The sequence below is a fragment of the Bombina bombina genome, chromosome 7 (assembly GCF_027579735.1).
Source record: "Bombina bombina isolate aBomBom1 chromosome 7, aBomBom1.pri, whole genome shotgun sequence".
NCBI classification, from domain to species: Eukaryota; Metazoa; Chordata; class Amphibia; order Anura; family Bombinatoridae; genus Bombina; species Bombina bombina.
In genome coordinates, this window is record NC_069505.1 from 575,117,726 (window position 1) to 575,144,675 (window position 26,950).

At 40.2% G+C, this 26,950-nt stretch overlaps 1 protein-coding gene across 1 annotated transcript in view; it reads left to right on the forward strand.

Moving 5' to 3' along the window:
- ATF6B (activating transcription factor 6 beta) overlaps window positions 1-26,950 on the forward strand; it is a gene marked incomplete at its 3' end in the record, with an annotated part of 59,732 nt that overhangs the window by 22,843 nt on the left and 9,939 nt on the right. The window contains 2 exon segments of the mRNA XM_053721990.1: window positions 8,915-9,088; window positions 12,516-12,649. Of these exon segments, the coding sequence (XP_053577965.1) occupies window positions 8,915-9,088; window positions 12,516-12,649 (308 nt within the window).

The window sequence follows — 26,950 nt, forward strand, 5'->3', positions numbered from 1 at the left end:
AAAAGTTACAGTTGGTGCAGTTAAAATTACAAACTGTGACATCCAGCTTCCCTCAGGAGTCCCCTGTATGCTATAGGACATCTCTAAAGGGCTCAAAGGCTTTCCAAAGTCGTTTATTGGGGAAGGTAGGACCACAGCTTGCTGTGGCAGTTGGTTGTGACTGTTAAAAAAACAAAAAAAAAGTCTATTTCGTTTTTTTGATCCGTTTTTTGAACTAAGGGGTTAATCATCCATTTGCAAGTGGATGCAATGCTCTGCTAGCCTATTACATACACTGTAAAAATTTCGTTTGATTTACTGCATTTTTTCACTGTTTTTCAAATTCTGACAAAATTTGTTTCTCTTAAAGGCACAGTACCGTTTTTTATATTTGCTTATTAACTTGATTTAAAGTGTTTTCCAAGCTTGCTAGTCTCATTGCTAGTCTGTATAAACATGTCTGACATAGAAGAAACTCCTTGTTCATTATGTTTAAAAGCCATGGTGGAACCCCCTCTTAGAATGTGTACCAAATGTACTGATTTCATTTTATGCAATAAAGATCATATTCTGTTTTTAAAAAAATTATCACCAGAGGAATCTGACGAGGGGAAAGTTATGCCGACTAACTCTCCCCACGTGTCAGACCCTTTGACTCCCGCCCAAGGGACTCACGCTCAAATGGCGCCAAGTACATCTAGGGCGCCCATAGCGTTTACTTTACAAGACATGGCGGCAGTCATGGATAATACACTGTCAGCGGTATTAGCCAGACTACCTGAACTTAGAGGTTAGCGAGATAGCTCTGGGGTGAGACAAAATGCAGAGCATACTGACGCTTTAAGAACCATGTCTGATACTGCCTCACAATATGCAGAAGCTGAGGAAGGAGAGCTTCAGTCAGTGGGTGATGTTAATGACTCAGGAAAGATACCTGATTCTAATATTTCTACATTTAAATTTAAGCTTGAACACCTCCGCGTGTTACTTAGGGAGGTTTTAGCTGCTCTGAATGACTGTGATACCATTGCAGTGCCAGAGAAATTTTGTAGACTGGATAAATGCTTTGCAGTGCCGGTGTGTACTGATGTTTTTCCAATACCTAAAAGGTTTACAGAAATTATTTATAAGGAATGGGATAGACCAGGTGTGCCGTTCTCTTCCCCTCCTATTTTTAGAAAAATGTTTTCCAATAGACGCCACCACACGGGACTTATGGCAGACAGTCCCTAAGGTGGAGGGAGCAGTTTCTACTCTAGCAAAGCGTACTACTATCCCTGTCGAGGACAGTTGTGCTTTTTTAGAGCCAATGGATAAAAAATTAGAAGGTTACCTTAAGAAAATATTTATTCAACAAGGTTTTATCCTACAGCCCATTGCATGCATTGCCCCTGTCACTGCTGCTGCGGCGTACTGGTTTGAGTCTCTGGAAGAGGCTTTACAGGTAGAGACTCCATTGGATGACATACTTGGCAAACTTAGAGCACTTAAGCTAGCCAATTATTTTATTTCTGATGCCATTGTTCATTTGAATAAACTAACGGCTAAGAATTCTGGTTTTGCTATACAGGCGCGCAGAGCGCTATGGCTTAAATCATGGTCAGCTGACGTGACTTTAAAATCTAAGCTACTTAACATTCCCTTCAAGGGGCAGACCCTATTCGGGCCTGGTTTGAAGGAGATTATTGCTGATATCACGGGAGGAAAAGGTTCTGCCCTTCCTCAGGACAGGTCCAAATCTAGGGCCAAACAGTCTAATTTTCGTGCCTTTCGAAACTTCAAGGCAGGTGCGGCATCAACTTCCTCTAATAATAAACAAGAGGGAACTTTTGCTCAATCCAAGACGGTCTGGAGACCAAACCAGACCTGGAAAAAAGGTAAGCAGGTCAAAAAAGCCTGCTGCTGCCTCTAAGACAGCATGAAGGAACGACCCCCTATCCGGTAACGGATCTAGTAGGGGGCAGACTTTCACTCTTCGCCCAGGCGTGGGCAAGAGATGTTCAGGATCCCTGGGCGTTGGAAATTATATCCCAGGGATATCTTCTGGACTTCAAAGCTTCCCCCCCAAAAGGGAGATTTCACCTTTCACAATTATCTGCAAACCAGATAAAGAGTGAGGCATTCTTACACTGTGTACGAGACCTCCTAGTTATGGGAGTGATCCATCCAGTTCCAAAGGAGGAACAGGAACAGGGTTTTTACTCAAATCTGTTTGTGGTTCCCAAAAAAGAGGGAACCTTCAGACCGATTTTGGATCTAAAGATCTTAAACAAATTCCTCAAAGTTCCGTCGTTCAAGATGGAAACTATTCGTACCATCCTACCACTGATCCAGGAGGGTCAATATATGACTTCAGTGGATCTAAAGGATGCTTATCTTCACATTCCGATACACAAAGATCATCATCGGTTTCTCAGGTTTGCCTTTCAAGACAGGCATTACCAGTTGTAGCTCTTCCCTTTTGATTAGCTACAGCCCCAAGAATCTTTACAAAGGTTCTAGGGTCGCTTTTGGCGGTCCTAAGGCCGCGGGGCATAGCAGTAGCCCCTTATTTAGACGACATCCTGATACAGGCGTCAAACTTCCAAATTGCCAAGTCTCATACGACGTAGTACTGGCATTTCTGAGGTCGCATGGGTGGAAAGTGAACGAGGAAAAGTGTTCTCTATCCCCACTCACAAGAGTTTCCTTTCTAGGGACTCTGATAGATTCTGTAGAAATGAAAATTTACCTTGACGGAGTCCAGGTTATCAAAGCTTCTAAATTCCTGTCGGGTTCTTCGTTCCATTCCGCGCCCTTTGGTGGCTCAGTGTATGGAAGTAATCGGCTTAATGGTAGCGGCAATGGACATAGTGCCGTTTGCACGCTTACATCTCAGACCGCTGCAACTATGCAGGCTCAGTCAGTGGAGCGGGGATTACACAGATTTGGCCCCTCAACTGAATCTGGACCAAGAGACCAGGGATCCTCTTCCCTGGTGGCTATCTCGGGTCCATCTGTCCAAAGGTATGACCTTCGCAGGCCAGATTGGACTATAGTAACAACAAATGCCAGCCTTCTAGGTTGGGGTGCAGTCTGGAACTCCCTGAAGGCTCAGGGATCGTGGACTCAGGAGGAGTCTCTCCTTCCAATAAATATTCTGGAACTAAGAGCGATATTCAAGGCTCTTCAGGTTTGGCCTCAGTTAGCAACTCTGAGGTACATCAGATTTCAGTCGGTCAACATCACGACTGTAGCTTACATCAACCATCGAGGGGGAACAAGAAGTTCCCTAGAGATGTTAGAAGTTTCAAAAATAATTCACTGGGCAGAGATTCACTCTTGCCACCTATCAGCTATCCATATCCCAGGTGTAGAGCACTGGGAGGCGGATTTTCTAAGTCGTCAGACTTTTCATCCGGGAGAGTGGGAACTCCATCCGGAGGTATTTGCACAACTGATTCTCCGTTGGGGCAAACCAGAACTGGATCTCATGGCGTCTCGCCAGAACGCCAAGCTTCCGTGTTACGGATCCAGGTCCAGGGATCCCAAGGCGACACTGATAGATACTCTAGCAGCGCCCTGGTCTTTCAACCTGGCTTATGTGTTTCCACCGTTTCCTCTGCTCCCTCGACTGATTGCCAAGATCAAGCAGGAGAGAGCATTGGTGATTCTGATAGCACCTGCGTGGCCACGCAGGACCTGGTATGCAGATCTAGTGGACATGTCATCCTTTCCACCATGGTCTCTGCCTCTGAGACAGGACCTTCTACTTCAGGGTCCTTTCAACCATCCAAATCTAATTTCTCTGAGGCTGACTGCCTGGAGATTGAATGCTTGATTTTATCAAAGCGTGGCTTCTCCGAGTCAGTTATTGATACCTTAATACAGGCACGAAAGCCTGTCACCAGGAAAATTTACCATAAGGTATGGCGTAGATATCTTTATTGGTGTGAATCCAAGGGTTACTCATGGAGTAAGGTCAGGATTCCTAGGATTTTATCTTTTCTCCAAGAAGGTTTGGAAAAAGGATTGTCAGCTAGTTTCTTAAAGGGACAGATTTTTGCTCTGTCTATTCTTTTGCACTAGCATCTGGCAGATGTTCCAGACGTTCAGGCATTTTGTCAGGCTTTAGTTTGAATCAAGCCTGTGTTTAAACCTGTTGCTCCACCATGGAGCTTAAACTTGGTTCTTAAGGTTCTTCAAGGAGTTCCGTTTGAACCTCTTCATTCCATGGATATCAAACTTTTATCTTGGAAAGTTCTTTTTTTTTTTTTTTTTTTTTGGTAGCTATTTCCTCGGCTCGTAGAGTCTCTGAGCTATCTGCCTTACAATGTGATTCTCCTTATCTGATTTTTCATACGGATAAGGTAGTCCTGCGTACCAAACCTGGGTTCTTACCTAAGGTGGTATCTAACAAGAATATCAATCAAGAGATTGTGGTTCCATCCTTGTGTTACACAATCTGGACGTGGTCTGTGCTTTAAAGTTTTACTTACAAGCTACTAAAGATTTTCGTCAAACATCTGCTTTGTTTGTTGTCTACTCTGGACAGAGGAGAGGTCATAAGGCTTTGGCAACCTCTTTTTCTTTTTGGCTAAGAAGCTTAATCCGCTTAGCCTATGAGACTGCTGGACAGCAGCCTCCTGAAAGGATTACAGCTCATTCCACTAGAGCTGTGGCTTCCACTTGGGCCTTTAAAAATGAGGCTTCTGTTGAACAGATTTGCAAGGCGGCGACTTGGTCTTCGCTTCATACTTTTTCAAAATTTTACAAATTTGATACTTTTGCTTCTTCGGAGGCTATATTTGGGAGAAAGGTTTTACAGGCAGTGGTTCCTTCCATTTAAGTTCCTGCCTTGTCCCTCCCTTCATCCGTGTACTTTAGCTTTGGTATTGGTATCCCACAAGTAATGGATGATCCGTGGACTGGATACACCTTACAAGAGAAAACACAATTTATGCTTACCTGATAAATTTATTTCTCTTGTGGTGTATCCAGTCCACGGCCCGCCCTGTCATTTTAAGGCAGGTAATTTTTAAATTTAAACTACAGTAACCACTACACCCTATGGTTCCTCCTTTCTCGGCTTGTTTTTCGGTCGAATGACTGGCTATGACAGTTAGGGGAGGAGCTATATTACAGCTCTGCTGTGGGTGTCCTCTTGCAACTTCTTGTTGGGAATGAGAATATCCCACAAGTAATGGATGATCCGTGGACTGGATACACCACAAGAGAAATACATTTATCAGGTAAGCATAAATTGTGTTTTTAATTCAGGGGCCTTTCCTCCATCCAAACCTAGATTCTCTGAAGCTGACTGCTTGGAGATTGAACGCCTAGTTCTGTCTAGACGTGGTTTTTCTGAAGCGGTCATTGAAACTATGATTTAGGCTCAAGAACCTGTTACAAGATTTACCATAAGATATGGCGTCAATATCTTTATTGGTGCGAATCTAAGGGGTTCTCCTGGAGCCGGGTGAGGATTCCCCAGATTTTTTATTTTCTTCAGGATGGCCTGGAGAAGGGTTTATCGATCAGTACCCTAAAGGGTCAGATTTCTGCATTATCTATGCTTTTGGACAAGTGTTTGGCAGATTTACCAGATGTTCAAGCATTTGTACAGGCCCTGGTTAGAATCAGGCCTGTTTTTAAACCTGTAGCTCCCCCATGGAGCCTTAATTTAGTTCTTAAGGTTTTGCAGCAGGCTCAGTTTGAGCTGATGCATGTTGTTGATATAAAATTGTTATCTTGAAAGGTTTTGTTTCTTGTGGCCATTTCTTCCGCTCGCAGAGTTTCTGAGCTTTCAGCTCTGCAGTGTGATTCCCTGTACCTTATTTTTCATGCAGATAAGGCGGTCCTTCGTACTAAATTGGGGGTTTTCCCTAAGGTGGTGTCGGATCGAAACATTAATCAGGAAATTATTGTTCCTCCTTTTTGTCCTTATCCTTCTCAAAAAGAATGTCTTTTGCATAACTTGAATGTTGTGCGGGCTCTAAAATTATACTTACAAGCTACTAAAGATTTTCGGCTATCTTCTGCCCTGTTTGTTGTTTTCTCTGGAAAGCGTAAGGGTCAGAAGGCCACTTCTACTACTCTTTCCCTCTGGTTAAGAAGTATGATTTGTTTTGCTTATGAGACTGCTGGACAGCAGCCTCCTGAGAGAATTACGGCTCATTCCACTAGGGCTGTCTCCTCTCCTTGGGCTTTCAAACATGAAGTTTCTATGGAACAGATTTGCAAGGCGGCAACATGGTCCTCTCTGCATACTTTTTCCAAATTCTACAAATTTGATACTTTTGCCTCGTGCCTTCTGTTTAGGTCATCCCGCCTTTTTTTCTCCCTCCCTGTTCATTCCGTGTTCTCTAGCTTGGGTATTGGTTCCCATTAGTAATTGGAATGACAACGTGGACTCTCCATGTCATAGGAAAGAAAACAAAATTTATGCTTACCTGATAAATTTCTTTCTTTCCGGTCATGGAGAGTCCACGACCCGGCCCTCTTTTTTAATTATAATTCGGCAGTTTTTTTTGAGTAAACCTCAAGCACCTTTTCACCCTTGTGTTTCTTCCATTTCCTTTGGCTGAATGTCTGGGGGTTATGGGTAAGGCAGTAACACTTAACAGCTTTGCTGGGGTGCTCTTTGCCTCCTCCTGCTGGCCAGGAGTTGAATATCCCACTAGTAATTGAAATTACTTTGTGGACTCTCCATGTCCGGAAAGAAAGAAATTTATTATGACCCTTTAAATCCTTAAAGGGCCATAATCGTTAAACAATAATATGCTCTAATTCCTTAGCGCATGTACTTTTAACACTTGCAACCTTGCTATGCTGTGTATTTAAACCCTGCAAAGGGGTTAAACACATGATAGAAGTACAGCTTGGGACCCACAGAGCACTGAACTGAAACCGCTGCTGATCCAACCGGCAGCACTAATTACACATCTGAGTCGTCTGACTATCCAATCAGCAGTGGTTTCTGCTCGAGGCCAGCAGTGCTCTGCGGGTCCTGATCAATACTTCTACTGGGTGTCTAACCTCTTTGTGATGGTTAAACGCACATTAGTCTAGGGTTGATAGTCTTAAAAGTACTTGCTCTAACAAATTAGAACATGCTATTTTTTTTTTTACTATTATGGCCCTTTAATATATTTAAACAATTAAAACTTAAAGGGCCATAATACCCAAATGTTTAAACATTTGGAAGTGATGCAGTATAGCTGTAAAAAGCTGACTAGAAAATATCACCTGAACATCTCTATGTAAAAAAGAAAGTTATTTTACCTCAAAAGTTCCTCAGTAGCCAAATCCCATTGTAAAGGACTTCTAATCAGCAAAACAGTATGTCTGTCCCGGGACAGGGGAAGGAGCGAGCTTACGTGCACTCTCATCTTATTTCCCTATTCAGTGTAAGGAAGTTTACAATGAAATCTCATGAGAGTTAAGTGAAATCTTATGAGATCACAGTAAAAGAGTTCATGACCTCAGCACTGTTGATGCTGATTGGCTGCTGTTTATTTCTTCATTTTTTTTATTATTTCTTTTTACCTGCAGCTGGGAGCAGCTGAGTATAACTTTTTACACAGAACTTACTCTGCTGAGCTAAGGAGATTGTGAGGTAAATATCTTCCTTTTTTACATAGAGATGCTCAGGTGATATTTTCCTGTCAGCTTTTTACAGTTATACTGCATCAGTTTAGCATATGAGGTTTATGTCCCTTTAAAGGAACATGAAACCCAAATTCGTTATTCAGATAGAACAGCCATCCTCAAACTTGGCCCTCCAGAGGTTTCAGAACTACATTTTCCATGATGCTCAGCCAGCATATCGGCTGGCTGAGCATCATGGGAAATGTAGTTCTGAAACCTCTGGAGGACCAAGTTTAATGATTTCTGAAATAGAGCATAGAAATAAAAAATCTTTCCAGTTTCCTTCTATTATCTAACTTGCTTAGTTCCTTTGTTGAAAAGCACACCTAGTTAGGCTCAGCTACTGATTAGTGGCTTCACAAATATGCCTTTTGTCATTGGCTTACCAATGTCCCCAGCTAGCTCCCAGTAGTGCATTTCTCCTCCTTCAACAAAGGATACCAAGTGAATGAAGCTAAATAGATAATAGAAGTAAATTGAAAAGTTGTTTATAAATGTATAATCTGTCTGAATCATGAAATAAAAAGTCGTGGTTTCATGTCCCTTTAACTGCTTATATATTGTATAGAGTACTACAATCTGAGCCAATAAAACCAAGCAATATGGTGGTATTATTATTTATTTGTAGAGCACCAACAGATTCCGTAGCGCTACAAACATAGGCAGGATATGCAGAAGGCAGAATATCGGCAAATTTGTTTTGAGTGCCACAGGTTTGCTACCCTTGTCTTAAAGGGACAGTGTACACCAATTTTCATATAACTGCATGTAATAGACACTACTATAAAGAAGAATATGCACAAATACTGATATAAAAATCCAGTATAAAAATTTTAACAACTTACTTAGAAGCTCTCAGTTTGCACTGTTGATGAGGTTAGGCTGAGACACCCAGTGAAAGGGGCTGGGATAACAAGAAGAGCAGACCCCCCCTCCCTCCCCTGCATAGGAAAAGACAAATAACAAAAACAGGAGCAAGCAGGAATCTGTAGACTTCAGTATACATCTGACACTGTGGGGCTTGGTTAGGAGTCTGAGAATCTGTACAATGTTATACAAAATAAGCAAAACCATACATTGTTACAAAAACACTCCCAGATGGGCTCTATAAATGGATCATCTACAAAACACGTATGCAAAGAAAAATCTAGTGTGAAACGTCCCTTTAAAACAACAAGGCCCAGGAGATCATATTCTTATACAGAGAACCCCTAAAACGCAAGAACAGAAGGGAGGAAGGTAACCGTAGCTCATTTAGTTTTTCTTTGCTACTTTATCATTTTGTTGTTGTCTCTTTGTCTTCCAGCTCAGTCCGGATGCGTCTCAAAGTCCACCAGTATCCTCTCTAAGAAGCCGGCCTTACAACCTAGACCTGCCCCCGGAGATACGCCAACTCCTCCGCGCAGCACCGCCCCCCACACCATCATCCTGCATCCCGTCACCAGTGCCCCCACTCCCGCACCAGCACCCACACTGACAGGTAACGCTCACGCCTTCTGCGCACAGCATAAATAGTTTACTGATCTACAGTAACTAACAAACAGTGGCAGTAACGCGGCTCAATACTCAGTATGAATACTGTCATTCATAGCTTTAACCTCTCTTGCCAGAATGTTTAAAGGGACAGTCTAGTAAAAATTACACTTTCATGATTCAGATAGGGCACTTTTAAACAACTTTCTAATTTACTTTAATCGTCCAATTTTACTTTGTTCTCTTGGTATTCTATATTGAAAGCTAAACCTAGGTAGGCTAATATGCTAATTTCCAAGCCCTTGAAGGCCGCTTCTTATCTCAGTGCATTTTGACAGTTTTTCACAGCTAGACAGCGCTAGTTCATGTGTGCCATATAGATAACATTGTGCTCACTCCTGTGGAGTTACTTATGAGAGAGCACTGATTGGCTAAAATGCAAGTCTGTCAAAATAACTGAAATAAGGGGGCAGTCTGCAGAGGATTAGATACAAGGTAATCACAGAGGTAAAAAGAATATTAATATAACCGTGTTGGTTTTGCAAACCTGGGGAATGGGTAATAAAGGGATCATCTATCTTTATAAATAATAACAATTCTTTTTTTTTTTTTTTTTTTTAATGATCTCTAAAGTTTTATCAAAAAAGTTTTTTTTGTCTTTTACAAAAAATACATTTAAAGGGTATCCTCTTCCTTAAAGGGACATGCAGCCCAGATATTTTCTTTCATTATTCAGAATGAAAATACAATTTTTTTTCCAGTTGACTTCTGTTTATAAAATGTGCTTCATCGGTTCTTTTGGTATCCTTTGTTAAAGGAGCAGCAATGCCCTGCTAGGAGATAGCCGAGTATGTCAGGTGAGCCAATGACAAGAGGCATAATGTGCAGCCACCAATCAGCAGCTAGCTCCCAGCAGTGCATTGCTGCTCCTGAGCCCACCTAGGTATACTTTTCAGCAAAGGATACCCAGAGAACAAAGCAAAGTTAGATTATATAAGTAAATTAGAAAGTTCTATCTGAATCATGAAAATGTAACTTTGACTGTACTGTCTCTTTATCTATGTGTTTAAACCGATAGGTTAAACACATAGTTTGCGCTGCGGAATCTGTTGGCGCTCTACAAATAACCGATAATAATAATAATAATAATAGTTATATGCAAGCGACAGTGCAATAAGAAATTCCTTTTTCATGCCACTTGGGGGCCGTATGACAACATGTCTATCTGTCATGTATACACGCACTTTCTATGTACTTTGATTTCTTTTAAGAATGAATATATATTAAAATGCGACTCGTTTTTTTAATTTAACATAATCTACTTTGATATTCCTTTTGAGCCTTTTTTTAAATTATTTTTTTTAAATACTTTTATTAAAGTGAATGTAAATTTGAGCATATTAGCTCAAGTCATACGGTAGAATTTAAAAAAATTAATGAGACTTTCATTCATCAAATGTTTAGTATATACTGATCTTCTGAGATTTTTAACTTGTAACGCTATAAGGATAAATTATTCTGCCCACCACATTCATCAATTGATTGACAGATGACTCATCTGCAATCAACTAATTGTTGGGGAAACAACGATTAGTGGATTGCAGATGAGTCATCTGTCAATCAATTGATGAATCTGGCGGGCAGAATAATTTATCCTTATAGCGTTACAAGTTAAAAATCTCAGAAGATACTCAGTGATACTTTTATTAAGAAATCTTATATTAGCAAGCTGGAAAGCCAATCAGGCTCCCTCTCTAAGAGATCTTATAATTATGGAACAGTATCTTGTCTCTTCTAATATTGAGAAATCCCTAAATATTTATTTTAGGAAATGGTTAGGACCAATAAAAACCTACTCTATAGATATAGAGGTACAGTTACAACTAATAAATTGATGTGATGGATGAGGGGGAGGATTCCTCCTCCCCTAATTTTTTTCTCCCCCCCCCCCCACCCCTTGTTTTGTTTATTTTTTCTATTATGTTTAACCTCTTTTGGAAGCTAGCCTAATCAGAGATGGACAGGTACATTTGGATTGAACCTTACTAGGACTATACTATCCCAAAAAAATATAATTTTAACAAAACATCTAGTTTAAATCACACGGGATCCAACAAATTAGAAAGGACGGCCTACCCCTGACATGGACGGTGCTAATGACAGAATTTATATGGGTCTAGCTGAGTACCATAGAAAGATACTAGGGGCTGGGTGTCCCCACCCCTAGCTCTAGAATCTTAATATTTGCATTGTACCTGATCTGGATTGTTGTAAGAAGAATTATATAACCCTAAAATCTTCTAAATGTATGTCTATTGTTCTATTGTAACATTTAAAAAACAATAACAAAGTGATGATTGAAAATGTGTCTTTTTCTTTGCTGTGCTCTTTACTGTAGCCCTGCGTGGAGCAAATCTTGAACCCTGTATCTTCTTCACTTTGTTATAAAATAAAGAATTAAAACAAAAAAAATCTCAGAAGATTAGTATATACTAAACATTTGATGAATGAAAGTTTTTTTTAAATTCTACCATATGACTTGAGCTAATAGCTCAAATTTACATTCACTTTAACTCTATTTGCAATTCTTACAAACACACACACACACACACACACACACATATATATATATATATATATATATATATATATATATATATATATATATATATATATATATAAAAATGAATATATATTATCAATTAGCCGGTGGCCCAGCACTCCAACCTTGGGGGTGTTTTAACAACCTGGGTGCAATCCTCAAGGAAAGTAGTATACATATATGTAAAGAAGGGCACTCTCAGGATTCTTTGTAGAGATAGTAAATACATTTATTTTGACATTATAAAAATGTCATTTGTAGAAAATCAAAGTCAACGTTTCGGCCCTTATATGAACCTTCTTCAAGATGAAATTTATCATTAGTCGGCTAGCCAGCTGTACTCCCAGACAAGCAAATGAGCACAATATATATATATATATATATATATATATATATATATATATATATATATATATATATATATTATTGGTTCAGCCAAATTTTGACAACTTTATTTCTTGTTAGCAGAAATTTGTTAACTCCTTATCTCCTATGGAAATAGTTTTTTAGAGCAGTAGAGGGGTAACAGGACAGCAGCTAAAATTTAAATAAAGTTAAAGTAGTCTCTAGTGCTACTCTGAATTGGCTGAGACCAAGTAAAACTTGCATATTTGTTGGCCGACAAGGACATTGCTGGATATAGTTTTTGATGCACCATCATTCACTCGTTTGTTTTTTCATTTTGAAACAAATACAAAGAATAGAGCAAAATATTTTCCCCCGTTCATCTGAATATTAATATACTAGTAAGTATCGAATTATATTTATCTATTTATGAACTGGTTTTGTGTCTCCTTAGTGAGAAGCATTTGGTTTATTTTTTATTCTGCAGCTCCTCCCCCTGTGCTGGTCTCGCAGCTTTTAACAGTGCAAGCTGGAAATGCCGGAACATCTCCCGCTAAACCAGAAGCCAAGACCATTGTGCCTGCACCGTGCTCCAGCAAGAGTAGCCGCCCTGATGTTGATGTGAGTGTGTTTGATTAACAGAGGTGGTCTTCTCTAGATCTGATGCTTTGGGAATTTACTAAAGGAAAACTGTTCCAGCAAACACAGTGTTAATGTATTCAAAATATTGTCACACCTGACTTGCATGTTAATTTTATTACAATGCTACAAATACTCTTGTAATTACAAGGTGCTTTATGTCCCTGCACTGTTGTCTAACAGAGGGTTAAGTTAAAACAAACTAAAGGCCAGTTTAGTCAGTATGAAAATATTAATACAACTTACACTTTTTAACTTGTTAAATCCAGCCCAGAAATGCGTCTCTTATTTATGTGTTTTCAAAGTTTTATTCAGTTTTCCTGTCCTCTAGGGCCATGTTTCCTGTCCTCTAGGGACATGGTGATGTCATGTGTTATGTCACCATGGGAATGCGTTTCGGAAGTGGGGGAGGCAGGGTATGGGCGCACGTAAAGAGTAACTGTGTGTGTACATAATAGTGGGTCAGTAAGTGTATCTTTTCTCCCTTCACTAATAAACTAAATCAGTGTTCTCCATAGAAAATTGTGCCCTCCAGGTGCCATTATGAAGTAACTGGGTCGGGGCAGTGTAATACATTTCAATGTTATAACATTTTCTGTCATGTTACTTAAGATATCCACAGCACAATTGAATTGCATAATTTAACATAAATTGATTAAATTATATTTGAACAACTAATATTATAAACATTTAATATTAACTGTTAGCTTTAGTTTTAGCTGGGTGGTCAGTAAAATCAGCAGGGTGGTGTGCCCACTAACAAGGCCCTGTATTTATATAAGTGTGTGTCTAATAAAATAACACACACACACACACGCGCGCACACGTGTGTGTGTGTATATATATATATATATATATATATATATATATATATATATATATATATATATAGAAAACAAAAGGGTGCACTCTCAGGACTTTTCACAAAAAACCAATTTAATGGAACGTTTTCGGGGTTCACAACCCCTTCATCAGCATGCAAAACAAACAAAATTCAACTCATTTATAGTGTTACATATCAATTACCACATATCAATCTAAGTGTCTCTCCAAAGGGAAAGTGCGCCAATTTTTCGAGTTTGGAACGCATATTGCGTTCCACTGTGTTATCCGAAACCGGAAGTTGTATTACCTCACTTCCGGTTTACGGATTCAATGAACAAAACGTGGAATAAAAAATAAAGTAGTGTATTCTACACTTTCAAACGTATTAATGTGACATACTAGTTTGGGGAACTTGTTATAACAGCAGTGTGCCACATTCTAATAAGTGCCAGGAAAATTGTGATGGATATACATTATCGAATGTTGCTACATCCGGTCGGCATAGAAACGGTAACCATGGCAATCATACACAATTCTGATTGCCAAAAGATGCCATAATTTATAATGGTATGCCAGCTGAATGGAACAACAATTGTCATAGTGCCATAAGTAACGTGTACTAAATAATATACAATCATATTGTATATATAAAAATGGATACTAAAAAATTGTATAGTTAAAAAATGAAAAATAAAAGTTAAAACATAAAAGTTGGACCATATGACAGTACCAATGTTTGGAATGGCAAGTTACAAACGTAATGTTGCAAATGTGAGTGATGTGGCTCATAATGTGTCGCCAGCATATTGCAGTAAAATGGCGTTAAACATATATAATGCTGCACTAAATTCACAAGCAAATGAAGATCAGATTAGAGCAGTAGATATGTGTAACAGAATTGTAGGGCTGTGTTATTTGGGCTGCTTTTTCGTTAGGGCACAATTTTCAATTAGATTAAATTTTGACCATTAGGGGGTAATGGTTTACGTCGGCCAAAATATGCCAATAATCAAGTGAAGGGGGTAACCTTATTTCAGGATTCTAATCTCCAGTATAATTACAAGGTAAGGATATATAAGAACAGGTAATATAGATAAGAATAATGGACATATAAAGCTCGTATAGATACTATCCACCTCTGCGATTCTTCAAGTGGATGTGACATTTTTATAGTGTCCGTTTTTAAGACTGGTGGTGCATGTTAGAATAAATGGGTAATGGCTCACGGCGGACCAGGCTTCCACAGAGAAGGTGGAGACAGATGGTCCACCTAAACTGTGCCGTTAGGCGCACAACACTCACCCCTACACCTAGGGGAAACTGAAATGTGTGCCAAAACGGAGCCACCATGTCCACCTGGCATACCCCCAGTATGTAGCACCCCAGTTATGGATCACATAATGCTCTTAAAGTCCGGCATGGTGTTCAGGCCACCTGGTTGTATTGTGCCTAATCTGAACATCCACTGGGCCTCTCGTCTCAGAAGTTGCTTATTCCGGTCGCCTCCCCGATCTAATGGGGGTATGTGGTCGATTAGAATATAGCGGATGGAAGATACAGAGTGTCCCTTGTTAGCGCAGTGTCGCGCTACTGGCTGTTCGGAATCGCCGTTTTTAAGTGCTGTCCTTATGGCGTGGCGATGATTAGCCATACGTTCACGAAGTGTGCCAGAGGTCTTCCCTATGTAGAAACAAGAACATGGACAAAACAATAAATATATAACGTGAGTGGTGGTGCACGTTATGGAGTGCCGGATGGAGAATGTTCGATTAGTGTGTGGGTGATGGAAAACTTTAGTGCCCACTAGGCCATTACACGTTGTGCAGCCCAAACAACGATAGGAGCCCCTTATATTCCTTTTCTTCCCAGTTGAGTAACACTGCTTGGGGTCCGTTTTCACCAGAAGATCTTTAAGATTAGTTCCCCGCTTGAATCCAACCATAGGTCGTAGGTTATGGGTAAATGTGAGTTTTGGGTCTGAAGACATAATTGGCCAATGCTGTCGAAGAATTTGGCCAATATTTTTTGTCACTGGAGTAAAAGTGGTGGACATAATGAGCTTGTCGCTAGCGTCCCTTTTTGGTTTGGGTATAATTAATTCTGTCTGTGTTAGCCTTGAAACCGATTCCACAGCATCATAGATTATCGGGATCTTGTAGCCCCTGTTCTGGAACTTCTCACCCACTCCTTTCAATTGGGAGACCCCCGTTACAGGATTCGAATTGTTACGCATTGTTCTTATGCATTGTGATTTTACAATGCCCTTTAATAGGGCTGGGGGATGGCAACTATCTGCCCTCAATATAGAGTTGCGGTCGGTGGGTTTATGATACAATGTGGTTCCTAATTTGTTAGAATCCTTGAAAACTGTCAAGTCCAAGAAATGAATGGATGCAGTGTCAGCTGTCATCTTAAACTTGACATTGTCAGTAGTGTTATTAAACACATCAAACCATTTATGGAGTTCCTCCAGGCCCCCTCGCCACACCAAAAAAATGTCATCTATGTATCTGTAATAACAGATAATAGATACGTTCAACGTATTCCATAGATACATGTTTTCAAATTGTGACATATAAATGTTGGCGTACGAGGGGGCCATGGAGGAACCCATGGCTGTGCCGGCAGTTTGCAAATAAAAACTATTTTCGAACCGAAAATAGTTTTTAAACAGACAGAATTCAATGAGGGACAGTAAAAATCCTACTGGGGGCCCCTCATAAAGGGTGTTACCCGTGAGGTGCTCTTGTATAGCCTTAAGTCCGTCAAGATGTGGTATAATGGTATACAGACTGTTGACATCCAGAGTGACGAGTAAATCATCTGGCTGGATGTCAACAGTCCGTATTTTACGAATGAAATCATTCGTATCCATAACGTAAGACCGTGTTGCTTTCACCACTGGCTGTAGGAGTACGTCTACATATTGTGCTATAGGTTGGGTAAGTGATTCCCTGGCTGACACAATGGGACGGCCCGGTGGGTGGTCTAATGTTTTATGAATTTTGGGGATTGAATATAAAATGGGTATCTTAGGGTATGTGGTAATGCAAAAGTCACGAATGTGCTCAGTTATGTACCCTTGGACTTTTGCATTACCACATACCCTAAGATACCCATTTTATATTCAATCCCCAAAATTCATAAAACATTAGACCACCCACCGGGCCGTCCCATTGTGTCAGCCAGGGAATCACTTACCCAACCTATAGCACAATATGTAGACGTACTCCTACAGCCAGTGGTGAAAGCAACACGGTCTTACGTTATGGATACGAATGATTTCATTCATAAAATACGGACTGTTGACATCCAGCCAGATGATTTACTCGTCACTCTGGATGTCAACAGTCTGTATACCATTATACCACATCTTGACGGACTTAAGGCTATACAAGAGCACCTCACGGGTAACACCCTTTATGAGGGGCCCCCAGTAGGATTTTTACTGTCCCTCATTGAATTCTGTCTGTTTAAAAACTATTTTCGGTTCGAAAATAGTTTTTATTTGCAAACTGCCGGCACAGCCATGGGTTCCTCCATGGCCCCCTCGTACGCCAACATTTATATGTCACAATTTGAAAACGTGTATCTATGGAATACGTTGAACGTATCTATTATCTGTTATTACAGATACATAGATGACATTTTTTTGGTGTGGCGAGGGGGCCTGGAGGAACTCCATAAATGGTTTGATGTGTTTAATAACACTACTGACAATGTCAAGTTTAAGATGACAGCTAAAACTGCATCCATTCATTTCTTGGACTTGACAGTTTTCAAGGATTCTAACAAATTAGGAACCACATTGTATCATAAACCCACCGACCGCAACTCTATATTGAGGGCAGATAGTTGCCATCCCCCAGCCCTATTAAAGGGCATTGTAAAATCACAATGCATAAGAACAATGCGTAACAATTCGAATCCTGTAACGGGGGTCTCCCAATTGAAAGGAGTGGGTGAGAAGTTCCAGAACAGGGGCTACAAGATCCCGATAATCTATGATGCTGTGGAATCGGTTTCAAGGCTAACACAGACAGAATTAATTATACCCAAACCAAAAAGGGACGCTAGCGACAAGCTCATTATGTCCACCACTTTTACTCCAGTGACAAAAAATATTGGCCAAATTCTTCGACGGCATTGGCCAATTATGTCTTCAGACCCAAAACTCACATTTACCCATAACCTACGACCTATGGTTGGATTCAAGCGGGGAACTAATCTTAAAGATCTTCTGGTGAAAACGGACCCCAAGCAGTGTTACTCAACTGGGATGAAAAGGAATATAAGGGGCTCCTATCGTTGTTTGGGCTGCACAACGTGTAATGGCCTAGTGGGCACTAAAGTTTTCCATCACCCACACACTAATCGAACATTCTCCATCCGGCACTCCATAACGTGCACCACCACTCACGTTATATATTTATTGTTTTGTCCATGTTCTTGTTTCTACATAGGGAAGACCTCTGGCACACTTCGTGAACGTATGGCTAATCATCGCCACGCCATAAGGACAGCACTTAAAAACGGCGATTCCGAACAGCCAGTAGCGCGACACTGCGCTAACAAGGGACACTCTGTATCTTCCATCCGCTATATTCTAATCGACCACATACCCCCATTAGATCGGGGAGGCGACCGGAATAAGCAACTTCTGAGACGAGAGGCCCAGTGGATGTTCAGATTAGGCACAATACAACCAGGTGGCCTGAACACCATGCCGGACTTTAAGAGCATTATGTGATCCATAACTGGGGTGCTACATACTGGGGGTATGCCAGGTGGACATGGTGGCTCCGTTTTGGCACACATTTCAGTTTCCCCTAGGTGTAGGGGTGAGTGTTGTGCGCCTAACGGCACAGTTTAGGTGGACCATCTGTCTCCACCTTCTCTGTGGAAGCCTGGTCCGCCGTGAGCCATTACCCATTTATTCTAACATGCACCACCAGTCTTAAAAACGGACACTATAAAAATGTCACATCCACTTGAAGAATCGCAGAGGTGGATAGTATCTATACGAGCTTTATATGTCCATTATTCTTATCTATATTACCTGTTCTTATATATCCTTACCTTGTAATTATACTGGAGATTAGAATCCTGAAATAAGGTTACCCCCTTCACTTGATTATTGGCATATTTTGGCCGACGTAAACCATTACCCCCTAATGGTCAAAATTTAATCTAATTGAAAATTGTGCCCTAACGAAAAAGCAGCCCAAATAACACAGCCCTACAATTCTGTTACACATATCTACTGCTCTAATCTGATCTTCATTTGCTTGTGAATTTAGTGCAGCATTATATATGTTTAACGCCATTTTACTGCAATATGCTGGCGACACATTATGAGCCACATCACTCACATTTGCAACATTACGTTTGTAACTTGCCATTCCAAACATTGGTACTGTCATATGGTCCAACTTTTATGTTTTAACTTTTATTTTTCATTTTTTAACTATACAATTTTTTAGTATCCATTTTTATATATACAATATGATTGTATATTATTTAGTACACGTTACTTATGGCACTATGACAATTGTTGTTCCATTCAGCTGGCATACCATTATAAATTATGGCATCTTTTGGCAATCAGAATTGTGTATGATTGCCATGGTTACCGTTTCTATGCCGACCGGATGTAGCAACATTCGATAATGTATATCCATCACAATTTTCCTGGCACTTATTAGAATGTGGCACACTGCTGTTATAACAAGTTCCCCAAACTAGTATGTCACATTAATACGTTTGAAAGTGTAGAATACACTACTTTATTTTTTATTCCACGTTTTGTTCATTGAATCCGTAAACCGGAAGTGAGGTAATACAACTTCCGGTTTCGGATAACACAGTGGAACGCAATATGCGTTCCAAACTCAAAAAATTGGCGCACTTTCCCTTTGGAGAGACACTTAGATTGATATGTGGTAATTGATATGTAACACTATAAATGAGTTGAATTTTGTTTGTTTTGCATGCTGATGAAGGGGTTGTGAACCCCGAAAACGTTCCATTAAATTGGTTTTTTGTGAAAAGTCCTGAGAGTGCACCCTTTTGTTTTCTATTTCATGGTATATCGTTGCACCCAGGCGAGTTGGCTACTGGTGGGCTGAACTGGAAATTGTTTACTACTATATATATATATATATATATAATGATGCAGTAAGCCAGCACTCACTGTTTGTATCATATGTCGGGTGCTTCCCAAGAAGTAATATAGAAGAAGGCTGAAGAGAGCACTCGCCGTGGAAAAAAGGTTTATTTCAACTTTGTGAACGTTTTTGGGAATAACCCCGTCATCAGACAATCCATTGGTTTGTTGTTTTTCACTTGTCTGATGACGGGGTTATTCCTGAAAACGTTCACAACGTTGAAATAAACCTTTTTTTCACGGCGAGTGCTCTCTTCAGCCTTCACACACACATATATATATATATATATATATATATATATATATATATATATATATATATATATATATATATATATATATATATATATATATATATATATATATACAGGGAGTGCAGAATTATTAGGCAAGTTGTATTTTTGAGGATTAATTTTATTATTGAACAACAACCATGTTCTCAATGAACCCAAAAAACTCATTAATATCAAAGCTGAATATTTTTGGAAGTAGTTTCTAGTTTGTTTTTAGTTTTAGCTATTTTAGGGGGATATCTGTGTGTGCAGGTGACTATTACTGTGCATAATTATTAGGCAACTTAACAAAAAACAAATATATACCCATTTCAATTATTTATTTTTACCAGTGAAACCAATATAACATCTCAACATTCACAAATATACATTTCTGACATTCAAAAACAAAACAAAAACAAATCAGTGACCAATATAGCCACCTTTCTTTGCAAGGACACTCAAAAGCCTGCCATCCATGGATTCTGTCAGTGTTTTGATCTGTTCACCATCAACATTGCGTGCAGCAGCAACCACAGCCTCCCAGACACTGTTCAGAGAGGTGTACTGTTTTCCCTCCTTGTAAATCTCACATTTGATGATGGACCACAGGTTCTCAATGGGGTTCAGATCAGGTGAACAAGGAGGCCATGTCATTAGATTTTCTTCTTTTATACCCTTTCTTGCCAGCCACGCTGTGGAGTACTTGGATGCGTGTGATGGAGCATTGTCCTGCATGAAAATCATGTTTTTCTTGAAGGATGCAGACTTCTTCCTGTACCACTGCTTGAAGAAGGTGTCTTCCAGAAACTGGCAGTAGGACTGGGAGTTGAGCTTGACTCCATCCTCAACCCGAAAAGGCCCCACAAGCTCATCTTTGATGATACCAGCCCAAACCAGTACTCCACCTCCACCTTGCTGGCATCTGAGTCGGACTGGAGCTCTCTGCCCTTTACCAATCCAGCCACGGGCCCATCCATCTGGCCCATCAAGACTCACTCTCATTTCATCAGTCCATAAAACCTTAGAAAAATCAGTCTTGAGATATTTCTTGGCCCAGTCTTGACGTTTCAGCTTGTGTGTCTTGTTCAGTGGTGGTCGTCTTTCAGCCTTTCTTACCTTGGCCATGTCTCTGAGTATTGCACACCTTGTGCTTTTGGGCACTCCAGTGATGTTGCAGCTCTGAAATATGGCCAAACTGGTGGCAAGTGGCATCTTGGCAGCTGCACGCTTGACTTTTCTCAGTTCATGGGCAGTTATTTTGCGCCTTGGTTTTTCCACACGCTTCTTGCGACCCTGTTGACTATTTTGAATGAAACGCTTGATTGTTCGATGATCACGCTTCAGAAGCTTTGCAATTTTAAGAGTGCTGCATCCCTCTGCAAGATATTTCACTATTTTTGACTTTTCTGAGCCTGTCAATTCCTTCTTTTGACCCATTTTGCCAAAGGAAAGGAAGTTGCCTAATAATTATGCACACCTGATATAGGGTGTTGATGTCATTAGACCACACCCCTTCTCATTACAGAGATGCACATCACCTAATATGCTTAATTGGTAGTAGGCTTTCGAGCCTATACAGCTTGGAGTAAGACAACATGCATAAAGAGGATGATGTGGTCAAAATACTCATTTGCCTAATAATTCTGCACTCCCTGTATACAGTGGGGCAAAAAAGTATTTAGTCAGCCACCAATTGTGCAAGTTCTCCCACTTAAGAATATGAGAGAGGCCTGTAATTTTCATCATAGGTATACCTCAACTATGAGAGACAAAATGTGGAAACAAATCCAGACAATCACATTGTCTGATTTGGAAATAATTTATTTGCATATTATGGTGGAAAATAAGTATTTGGTCACCTACAAACAAGCAAGATTTCTGGCTCTCACAGACTATCTTCTTCTTTAAGAGGCTCCTCTGTCCTCCACTCATTACCTGTATTAATGGCACCTGTTTGAACTTGTTATCAGTATAAAAGACACCTTTCCACAACCTCAAACAGTCACACTCCAAACTCCACTATGGTGAAGACCAAAAAGCTGTCGAACGACACCAGAAACAAAATTGTAGACCTGCACCAGGCTGGGAAGACTGAATCTGCAATAGGCAAGGAGCTTGGTGTGAAGAAATCAACTGTGGGAGCAATAATTAGAAAATGGAAGACATACAAGACCACTGATAATCTCCCTTGTTCTAGGGCTCCACGCAAGATCTCACCCCGTGGGGTCAAAATGATCACAAGAACGGTGAGCAAACATCCCAGAACCACACAGGGGGACCTAGTGAATGACCTGCAGAGAGCTGAGACCAACGTAACAAAGGCTACCATCAGTAACACACTACGCCACCAGGGACTCAGATCCTGCAGTGCCAGACGTGTCCCCCTGCTTAAACCAGTACATCTCCGGGCCCGTCTGAAGTATTTGGATGATCCAGAAGAGGATTGGGAGAATGTCATATGGTCAGATGAAACCAAAGTAGAACTGTTTGGTAGAAACACAACTCGTCGTGTTTGGAGGAGAGAGAATGCTGAGTTTCAACTAAAGAACACCATACCTACTGTGAAGCATGGGGGTGGCAACATCATGCTTTGGGGCTGTTTCTCTGCAAAGGGAACAGGACGACTGATCCGTGTACATGAAAGAATGAATGGGGCCATGTATCGTGAGATTTTGAGTGCAAGCCTCCTTCCATCAGCAAGGGCATTGAAGATGAAACGTGGCTGGGTCTTTCAGCATGACAATGATCCCAAACACACCGCCTGGGCAACAAAGGAGTGACTTCGTAAGAAGCATTTCAAGGTCCTGGAGTGGCCTAGCCAGTCTCCAGATCTCAACCCCATAGAAAACCTTTGGAGGGAGTTGAAAGTCTGTGTTGCCCAGCGACAGCCCCAAAACATCACTGCTCTAGAGGAGATCTGCATGCAGGAATGGGCCCACATACCAGCAACAGCGTGTGACAACCTTGTGAAGACTTACAGAAAACGTTTGACCTCTGTCATTGCCAACAAAGGATACATAACAAAGTATTGAGATGAACTTTTGATATTGACCAAATACTTATTTTCCACCATAATTTGCAAATAAATTCTTTCCAAATCAGACAATGTGATTGTCTGTATTTGTTTCCACATTTTGTCTCTCATAGTTGAGGTATACCTATGATGAAAATTATAGGCCTCTCTCATCTTCTTAAGTGGGAGAACTTGCACAATTGGTGGCTGACTAAATACTTTTCTTTCATGTAATTAGCAAGAGTCCATGAGCTAGTGACGTATGGGATATACATTCCTACCAGGAGGGGCAAAGTTTCCCAAACCTCAAAATGCCTATAAATACACCCCTCACCACACCCACAATTCAGTTTTACAAACTTTGCCTCCCGTGGAGGTGGTGAAGTAAGTTTGTGCTAGATTCTACGTTGATATGCGCTTTGCAGCAGGCTGGAGCCCGGTTTTCCTCTCAGAGTGCAGTGAATGACAGAGGGATGTGAAGAGAATATTGCCTATTTGAATTCAATGGTCTCCTTCTACGGGATCTATTTCATAGGTTCTCTGTTATCGGTCGTAGAGATTTATCTCTTACCTCCCTTTTCAGATCGACGATATACTCTTATATACCATTACCTCTACTGATTCTCGTTTCAGTACTGGTTTGGCTATCTACTATATGTAGATGAGTGTCCTGGGGTAAGTAAGTCTTATTTTTTGTGACACTCTAAGCTATGGTTGGGCACTTTATATATAAAGTTCTAAATATATGTCTTTAAACTTATATTTGCCATGATTCAGGATGATCAATATTCCTTATTTCAGACAGTCAGTTTCATTATTTGGGATAATGCATATGAATAATCAATTTTTTTCTTACCTTAAAATTGTTTCAATTGACTTTTTTCCCTGTGGGCTGTTAGGCTCGCGGGGGCTGAAAATGCTTCAATTTATTGCGTCATTCTTGGCGCTGACTTTTTTGGCGCAAATTTTTTTTTGTCATTTCCGGCATCATACTTGGTGCCGGAAGTTGTTCGTGTTTGCGTAATTTTTTTGACGTTTTGCGCCAAAAATGTCGGCGTCACCGGATGTGGCGTCATTCTTGGCGCCAAAAAATTTAAGGCGCCAATAATGTGGGCGTCTTTTTTGGCGTAAAAAAATAAATAAAATGTGGGCGTCATTCTTGTCTCCACCTTTTTTTCACATTATTTCAGTCTCATTTTTCATTGCTTCTGGTTGCTAGAGGCTTGTTCATTGGCATTTTTTTTTTCCCATTCCTGAAACTGTCATTTAAGGAATTAGATAAATTTTGCTTTATATGTTGTTTTTTCTTTTACATATTGCAAGATGTCTCAAATTGACCCTGGATCAGAATCTACTTCTGGAAAGACGCTGCCTGATGCTGGTTCTACCAAAGTTAAGTGCATTTGTTGTAAACTTGTGGTAACTGTTCCTCCGGCTGTAGTTTGTGATGAATGTCATGATAAACTTGCTAATGCAGTTAGTATTTCCATTAGTAATATACCATTACCTGTTGCTGTTCCCTCAACATCTAATACTCAGGATGTTCCTGTTAATATTAAAGAATTTGTTTCTAAATCTATTAGGAAGGCTATGTCTGTATTCCTCCTTCCAGTAAACGTAAAAGGTCTTTTAAAACTTCTCATTTTTCAGATGAATTTTTAAATGATCGTCATCATTCTGATTTGTCTGTTTCTGATAAGGATTTTTCTGGTTCAGAGGATTCTGTCTCGGATATTGACACTGATAAATCTTCATATTTATTTAAAATGGAATTTATTCGCTCTTTACTTAAAGAAGTTTTAATCGCATTAGAGATGGAGGAATCTAGTCCTCTTGATACTAAATCTACTAAGCATTTAAATTCGGTTTTTAAACCTCCTATAGTTATTCCAGAAGTTTTTCCTGTCCCTGATGCTATTTCTGAAGTAATTTCTAGGGAATGGAATAATCTGGGTACTTCTTTTACTCCTTCTCAAAGGTTTAAGAAATTGTATCCTGTGCCATCTGACAGATTAGAGTTTTGGGACAAAATCCCTAAAGTTGATGGGGCTATCTCTACTCTTGCTAAACGTACTACTATTCCTACAGCAGATAGTACTTCCTTTAAGGATCCTTTAGATAGGAAGATTGAATCCTTTCTAAGGAAAGCTTATTTATGTTCAGGTTATCTTCTTAGGCCTGCTATTTCTTTGGCTGATGTTGCTGCCGCTTCCACTTTTTGGTTGGAGGCTTTAGCACAACAAGTATCAGACCATAATACTCATAGCATTGTTAAACTTCTTCAACATGCTAATAACTTTATTTGTGATGCCATCTTTGATATCATTAGAGTTGATGTCAGGTATATGTCTTTAGCTATTTTAGCTAGAAGAGCTTTATGGCTTAAAACTTGGAATGCAGATATGTCTTCTAAGTCAACTTTGCTTTCTCTTTCTTTCCAAGGTAATAAATTATTTGGTTCCCAGTTGGATTCTATTATTTCAACTGTTACTGGGGGGAAAGGAACTTTTTTGCCTCAGGACAAAAAATCTAAAGGTAAATATAGGGCTGCTAATCGTTTACGTTCCTTTCGTCAGAATAAGGAACAGAAGCCTGACCCTTCCCCTAAAGGAACGGTTTCTGTTTGGAAACCTTCTCCAATCTGGAATAAATCCAAGCCTTTTAGAAAGTCAAAACCAGCTCCCAAGTCCACATGAAGGTGCGGCCCTCATTCCAGCACAGCTGGTAGGGGGCAGGTTACGATTTTTCAAAGACATTTGGATCAATTCGATTCACAGTCTTTGGATTCAGAACATTGTTTCACAAAGGTACAGAATAGGTTTCAAGGTAAGGCCGCCTGCGAAGAGATTTTTTCTCTCTCGCATTCCAATAAACCCAGTGAAGGCTCAGGCATTTCTGAAATGTGTTTCAGATCTAGAGTTGGCTGGAGTAATTGTGCCAGTTCCATTTCTGGAACAGGGTATGGGGTTTTACTCAAATCTATTCATTGTACCAAAGAAGGAGAATTCCTTCAGACCAGTTCTGGATCTAAAGATATTGAATCGTTATGTAAGGATACCAACATTCAAAATGGTAACTATAAGGACTATTCTGCCTTTTGTTCAGCAAGGGCATTATATGTCCACAATAGATTTACAGGATGCATATCTTCATATTCCGATTCATCCAGATCACTTTCAGTTTCTGAGATTCTCTTTTCTAGACAAGCATTACCAGTTTGTGGCCCTTCCATTTGGCCTAGCAACAGCTCCAAGGATCTTTTCAAAGGTTCTCGGTGCCCTTCTCTCTGTAATCCGAGAAAAGGGTATTGCGGTATTTCCTTATTTGGATGATATCTTGGTACTTGCTCAGTCTTCACATTCTGCAGAATCTCATACGAATCAACTTGTGTCGTTTCTTCAAAGACATGGTTGGAGGATCAATTTATCAAAGAGTTCGTTGATTCCTCAGACTCAGGTAACCTTTTTGGGTTTTCAAATAGATTCAGTGTCCATGACCTTGTCTCTAACAGAAAAGAGACGTCTGAAATTGGTTTCAGCCTGTCAAAACCTTCAGTCTCAATCATTCCCTTCGGTAGCTTTATGCATGGAAATTCTAGGTCTCATGACTGCTGCATCGGACGCAATCCCCTTTGCTCGTTTTCACATGCGACCTCTTCAGCTTTGTATGCTGAACCAATGGTGCAGGGATTATACAAAGATATCACAATTAATATCCTTAAATCCCAATGTACGACACTCTCTGACCTGGTGGATAGATCACCATTGTTTAGTTCAAGGGGCTTCTTTTGTTCGTCCAACCTGGACTGTGATCTCAACAGATGCGAGTCTGTCAGGTTGGGGAGCTGTATGGGGATCTCTGACAGCGCAGGGGGTTTGGGAATCTCAGGAGGCGAGATTACCAATCAACATTTTGGAACTCCGTGCGATTTTCAGAGCTCTTCAGTTCTGGCCTATTCTGAAGAGAGAATCGTTTATTTGTTTTCAGACAGACAATGTCACAAC